Raw genomic sequence first — 7,500 nt, 5'->3', positions numbered from 1 at the left:
TCAGAAGTGGCTGGAGAGATAAAGTGGGTCCACTTACACAATATGAAACATTCTGTACATGAATTAGGTCCCTGGAGGAGGGCCCAATGCTAGCGTGCTGTGATCTGTCTATACTTAGGCTGAGTGGTGGACCGAGGGGGCTACAACCCTAGTATGCCGAAGAGTCAATTACAGGGCACGAGGTCAGAAGCTACTAAGATACACTTATTCATATACCAATATTATGAGGTGTGCATGGAGTTACGGTCCTTGAAGCAGATATGGATGGGTTAACTCAAGATCATCGTGGCGTCGCTCTTGTTGTCTGGGTGGTGAACCTCTCAAAGACATCACCTGTCGTCACCTGTAACTTGCATACAGCACAGAAGACTTGCACCCTGCACAAGATGTGGCTGTCCTGCACCAGCAGAAAAAAAAGCACCTCCACATGCATTCGACTTAGTTACACGTTCCCCCGAGGTGCTGACTTTGAGAAGCATGGTTTTATGATCACCGATTAGGTTTGGAAGCAATAAGAATGGAATGTTCGAGTTTCCTACGTTGGCACATCCAAAGGCGACGTTCGGGCCAACCTACGTCTAGTACTACATTAAGAGTTATTTCATATTTGGAATCACAGAAATCTTTCTGAAACATCAATAGGGTTTGACATCTATAAAGGTCTACATATGTGTATGTGTATAAATGTGCATTATTATGTATGGAACTATATTCTTGTTCACGTATGTTTGCATATGTGTATGTGAGTGCCTAAGTGTGTAAACACATACAAGACAAGTATGACATTGCTAGAACGAGTTTTTGATGCGAAATGTACAAGGTAACACTCCAAAGTCCCTTTAGCGGAGCCAGGACTCGGATGTTCCATTAATGGCCGTCTCCGTAACCATATGTTGGTTTTCCTTGGTATGTCAAGCCGTCTCACGTTATCTATATGTAGTGTAAATACTGTATTGACACTAAAACTTACGGTACAAAATAACACGCGTTATGGTCAAAAGCACATTCTTAACTAAATGGTTGAAATCAATTATCATGACATCTAGAAATATTATCTGGCCGCTGCATGCAGAAACAGCTTGTCTATGACTGATATGATATATTTATATACACACAAGTGGTGTGTGTGTGTGTGTGTGTGTGTGTGTGTGTGTGTGTGTGTGTGTGTGTGTGTGTGTGTGTGTGTGTGTGTGTGTGTGTGTGTGTGTGTGTGTGTGTGTGTGTGTGCGCGCGCGCGCGCACTAACGATTGCAAGTGTGTTTTATCTATGCACATAAATCTTTATAATGACAACGATAGTTTTTACTTCCATACCTATCTCACTAAAATAGACTATCTTAACCCACAAAACAGAGCAGTTTAGTTATACATTCGTATAAATCCAATTAGGCTACATATGCACATTATACATGTATATATGTATACATGTATATATGCATATATATATATATGCATATATATATATATGTATATGTATATATATATATATATATATATATATATATATATATATATATATATATATATATATATATAAGGAAACACATATACTCATTTGTATAAAGACAATACTGTTAACACTTGAGAGTAAACATTGTACACTGTACTGTACATGCAGAAGAGACGACTGAGACGCACAAAGCGTGGGTTTGAATCTCAGCCTCGACCCCGTGACCCTCGGAGACAACACACGTCATGCTCACCACGCTTCCCTGACCTCCAATCTCATATAGACTCCAGTGAATTGCTGTGGCCTGATATTTAGGGCTGAATATAGAGGATTAAAAAGTCCCTGCGCGCAAAACCAGCGAAGTCGTCGAAGGAAGAAGGAACGGACACGAAAAACAAACGGTAATTTGGGAAGCCACGTGTTGAAGTGTTGTTTCGTGTTTGTTTTTTTGGTGTGTGGGGCGCCTCCTGGACAGGGTGGAAGAATGTTGAATTGCCACGTCTGAGTACCTACATAGTGTGGTGTCTAGCGGCATCGCTTCCTAAGGTAGAGATTCCTGCACAGGCCAAAGGGCTCCTACTGCGATTCTTGTGAAAACTTTCACATGTTCCCTAATGGTGAATTGGGGTTGTTTAAGTATGCCTACACGTGACCTAGACGTCGGCGTTTGGGTAACTTCAGCTGGCATTGGCGGCCTGGCGTGGTAAGCCTGAGTACGAAGGGATGAGGGTCAGCTGATAGCGAGCGAGGGGCGACACGAGCCTACTCCTCGTCGGGGAGAACGACCTCCGAGGTGCCGGGCAGGAAGAAGGGGTTGGTGTATGTGAACGAGTGGAAAGCGTCGGGGTCCAGGTGCTCCATAATCTTTTTATCCGTCGGGGAGAACTCCAGCCGGGCATTGCGGAACACGGGGTCAAAGTTCTCAGCATGACGGGGATTATTCTGTGGGAAAAACCAGGTCGACCCTGTCATGCCAGGTCACACGAGCCATCTCAGACATTAGCTGGATATCCAATAAATTTCGTTTGCCATTTTCCTGTAAATTCCTCCCCGTTAGTTCCCGATAACTGAATTTCCAGCTAATGTATTACGCTCGTGGCCTGGCGCTGTCGGAGGAAGGATACGGGAGGAAAGGGGGCCAAAAAGAGATAGAAAAAGAAAAGGAAAAAAGGAAATACACAGAAAAAAGGCCACAAATGTAAGCAGGGCAAAAGAGTCTTTTAAGATACAGAAAAATAAGGATGGTATGAGGATAAAACAAGATTAATCGAAAAAAATACAACAGAAAAAAAGGATTTGGCGATATAAAAACGGCTAAATCCGTTACAAAAATAGAAAATAACAAATATCAAAATATAATCTCTGGAGACAGGACTTTGGTAATGGTAAGGTATAGCTTATAGAGAAGGTACCATATAGTACAGGGAAGAATAAATAACTGAAAGTGAAGATGCCGTGGGAAAGTTTCGAGTACTTTCTGACGACTTAAATAATCCGAAGTGAGATAAAATAAGGAGATAAAGACAGTGGCGAAAGGTTGCAGGTGTTGGGAGAGGATAAGCACGTCGAGGGAATGCTGGACCGCATGTTTGATGACTGGGGAATAAGAGAAATGAGTCTCGAGGAGGAAGTGGTAGGAGAAACAGCGAGTACGGAGAATTCCAAGAAGGAGAGATCCGGAAAAGAGATCTTGAGGCTGCATATCGGACGGGACAGTTTATGAGGCCAGTCATGTTATCAAATTGAGGAGGCACAGAACGAACCGGAAAAGTGAGCATTTTTTGGAAAATAACTCGTGTAAGAATTGCTTTTTTTTTTGGATGGGCAAGGGATGAGAAGAGAAGGGGAATCTGAAAAATCGTACAAGTTAAAATGCATAATCACACATATATATATTTATATCCAGAATTTTTCACTTTCTCTTAAAAAAATACCGAGTTCTGTAACAAGGCTGTCTATTCTCTATATAAATCCCACATCAGGACGTTTCGGACGAGAAGCAAGCATAAAGAGATAAAAGAATCTGTGAGCAGAGGTAGAGGTTTATGTTCGGCGTCACAGAAGAGATGTTAGGGAGAGGAATCCACCACGACACCAGACGAAGGGAGTGGGGGAGAAGGCGTCTCACGAGCACGAGGGTGGAGGGGGAAGAGCTCCACCCAAAGACCAGCCAGCCGGCACACGACGCCCGGGCTTTGTCGTTTGCGGAGAGGGCCGCTCGTGCTTCCCGAAACATGGGGTGATAAGGTTTACGGGGGGGGGGGGGGGGGGGGGGGGGGGGGGGGGGGGGGGGGGGGGGGGGGTCACAGTTCTGTCCTGTAGGACCAGTGAGTCTGGGTCAAGAAGCTGGCATGTGAGAAAATCACTGAACACTTAACACTGAAGTTGAGTGGGTCACACCAGAGGTGGGTCGGAGAGAACACCGGATCGCTTGCACGGAGGCAAAACTTGACGTCTTAGGATGTGGCCTCCTCATCATTACAGACTCTGGTGCAATGGATTTTCATTTTTTAATCAATTTCAATATACATTCAAATATTGTATCTATTACTATAATTACTTAAAATCATCATCATTATCGTAAGGATCTACAATCTGTAGTGACGAGGATTTCAGACACGAAGGGGAATGCGTTTTGTGAGAATCATTTTTTCATACTCGACACATATGGGGAGTGATGGCGGTGAGCAAGTGGGGCAGTGGTGGGTTTTTAGTAACACCTCAGCCAAGAGATCATTAGGAACATCATTTAGATGTCAGGGTGAGCAGTCACAAACTACGAAAGGTGGTCGGAAGAGCCCACGTACCACAGACATGTCAATAAAGCTGTCCTGGATAGGGACAGGGTAAAAGTCGTGCTTCTCTCGCTCACAACATGCACAGGTGTATCACTGTGTTCACTTCCGTAACTACCATTCAAAACCTGATATCAAAATGCATACAGCAATGCTTGCATACATACATTTCTGTTTAGTTCGCCCTCTCTTTATGTTACAGGGATAACGTCGCTGCTAAACTTAATACCTGAAAGCCGTAGTCATTAAGCAATATATCAAACAATCAGCAGGCGTATATACTTCGTGCATCGGTAAATTTATGTCCGTATTAGATTTCAAACAACAACTTGACCCAAAGCTATTTTCACTTCTAACCCAAGTAACGCGTCTTCTGCACCTTTGCCGCGTTGGGTCACTGTGCTGGACAAGCAGCTTCCTCAGCCACAGGGAAAGGAAGGGAGTCTACGTAGAAACCTTCTATGATTAGTCTATGTACAGTAATTGCCCTAATGAGACCAAAAGACCAAACCAAAACTAGAAATCCAACCATCATCTAATGGACTGATTCTGCTGCCGCATTACCTTCGGTCATGCTCAACTTTGAGATTTTCATGTTTTGTTTATAATGGTAAATGTGCATATCAATATTTACATGCCGATATGCTGGGATTTAGCCAAACCAGAATAGAAGCAGTCTACCCTACCCTTCTCCCTCTACCAGGCAATGTCGTTCAATTTCGACGACCATCAATCAGATTAAAAAGAAAAGAAAAAAAAAAAAAGAAAGAAAAAAAAAAAAACGCATTTGCAGTAAGAATAAACAACTCGCCATTGAAAGAAGGAGAGATAAAATCATATCAAATAATAAGAAGAGTATACGAGAGCCTGGCGCAGCGGCCTTCGATTAAATGAAGGGTGAAGCTGATAATCCATCAATGAAATCATTCGATGATCAAAGACTCGAAAGAAAGTTTGTCTAATGACTCTGCTGTGTAAGAATAAAAAACAAACTCTCAACAAACAGTAAATCTGAGCAAATTAGAACAAACACGTTGAACGCTTATTGAATTTGCGTGTCATATGTTAATTAATTAAGACGACTCCTACCATCAAGTTACAAGCATACTACAAGCGGTTATACTAGAGGGTAAAGCTATATCCAATGACCCTCCTCACACTGTAATCAACACACGAAAGAGCAGCTGCAACAGAAGCAACTTGACTGCTGTTGGACAACAAGGTTTTACGTCACGAAGGCAGTCAACACAGAGTCAAAGACATCTGCAACCGGCAAAGTCACCAAAGGAACGGCGGAGAGACTAGTGACGTAATAAACACAGCCTTTCATTATGTCGTCCAGGACTTAACACGGAAACCTAACGAGCTTCTTCGGTGTATAATAGCCTCTTTGACTTTGGTAAATAAGGATTAAACTAAAGTATTCGTAAATTGTTATCACTTTTGATAAAATCACAACGATACCAATAATCGTGATAGCAATTATAATTATATTCACTTTTATATTTTAGCAAACTTTTGCAGTTATGTATAAAAGGTAGTTACAAACACTTTCAAAAGAAAAGTGTGCTTCTATTCAAATGGACGATATATCTTATCACACATGCAACTCCTAAGGATGGGATATGATCAATACCATCCATCTGAAACAGAAATACCCTGTGAGAGGATATGTCACTTCTAGCTTGATTGCCTAAAAAGCGAACTATAGTATAATTCCACGCAACGTTTAATTCATAAAGATTTTCTCTTACATTTTACAAATAATCAAAGTGCTGCAATTACGCAAGTGCTTTATGCAATTTCAAACGCATGAAACCTATATTATCTATAATGAGCAAAACATCCCATCTATCAGCTGGTTGATTAAACTTAATGAAATGAACCTGAACGGCCGAATTTAACCCCTTTTAGAAAAGCTTTATGTCTTTCCCTTTATTTTCTAGGTATTCCTCATATTTTCGCAAAACAACAGTCAAGATCTTAGATACGAGAGCAAGGGAGAAAAAGCTTCTCATCCGCCGACCTCATACGAATTAACGAGAACATTGAGAAGATTGAAAAAAAAAAACAAAAAAAAAAAAAAAAAAAAAAAATAATATATATATATATATATATATATATATATATATAATATATATATATATAATATATATATTATATATATCAATAGTTTATGCACTTTAGAATAATCAGGACATTTGTTTCATTTACATAAAAAGGACATATACAAAAATGGAAATAAATTCGATAGTACACCATCCCAGTGAGATATGGCGTAAAAAGTCGGAATAATTACAGTGGACCCTTTTCTCGGGTGAATATATTGGACATGAGGTTTAATAAATAGCTGCGCAATTTAATTAATTGTTTAACTAATAGTAAAATGCATAAGTAAAAAAAAAAATGGCAATTATCTATGAGTTATTTGCTTTCTTTTAATTGATAGCATTAAATAATTTTGAATTCGTAGCTCATAATGTCATGAAAAACACTCGTTCATTTAATATCATCTGCCCCTGGTTGATATAGCACAGCCAGCCAATTATTGAATATTTATAGATATAATGCAAGCTGCGTGATCCAAAGTAATATTTTACTCGATTGTTTGCTCTGATAAATCATGCAACGATTGCAACTTCGAATAAATTATACAAATGGTGGAAATAAACGAGTCATTTCCTTTTACAGCAATTAAGAATTGGTTTAATTTTATCAAAATGCCTAATGAAAACCAATAAAAATGTATAGTTTTTTTTCTAAAATACTATGGCTATTTGTTGCATAATGTAGTATACCTAGCAAACTTTTTTTTTTCTTTTCATTGAAAATAAGCGAAATATATACGGCTTGCTTTGCTTTATACAGAATATTTGCTTACAATTACTAGCACTGTTGCGTCAAGATCTGGTGATCCTAGCCCCGTCCATTTAGTTTAAAAATAATTTGTGCTCAAACAGAGTGCTCAAACGATTGTTCTCTCTCTCTCTCTCTCTCTCTCTCTCTCTCTCTCTCTCTCTCTCTCTCTCTCTCTCTCTCTCTCTCTCTCTCTCTCTCTCTCTCTCTCTCTCTCTCTCTCTCTCTCTCTCTCACTCTCTCACTCTCTCACTCTCTCACTCACTCACTCACTCACTCACTCACTCACTCACTCACTCACTCACTCACTCACTCACTCACTCACTCACTCACTCTCTCTCTCTCCAATGATTTTCCCCAGTATGGTTACGGCAAAGAAATACACCAAGATGCAAGTGG

The 7,500-nt window shown here is 40.3% G+C and overlaps 1 protein-coding gene across 3 annotated transcripts in view; it reads right to left on the bottom strand.

Annotated features, from left to right (window-relative positions):
• The window catches only part of Pkc53E (Protein C kinase 53E), a 358,663-nt gene that overhangs the window by 13,678 nt on the left and 337,485 nt on the right, over positions 1-7,500 (bottom strand). Inside the window, exon 14 of one of the 3 annotated variants that reach the window (XM_086538666.1) lies at positions 1,889-2,392. The exons of 1 other annotated variant lie outside the window; for it this stretch is intronic. In XM_086538666.1, the coding sequence (XP_086394792.1) occupies positions 2,213-2,392 (180 nt within the window). In that variant the 3' untranslated portion in view covers positions 1,889-2,212. Of the gene's footprint in view, positions 1-1,888; positions 2,393-7,500 lie in introns of those variants that run through there. One more of the 3 variants, XM_086538664.1, reaches the window with a different exon arrangement.

Source organism: Penaeus japonicus, unplaced genomic scaffold (assembly GCF_977035675.1).
Source record: "Penaeus japonicus unplaced genomic scaffold, GWHDUDI00000001_assembly GWHDUDI00000007, whole genome shotgun sequence".
Classification (NCBI taxonomy): Eukaryota; Metazoa; Arthropoda; class Malacostraca; order Decapoda; family Penaeidae; genus Penaeus; species Penaeus japonicus.
This window is presented reverse-complemented; position numbering and strand designations above follow the sequence as displayed.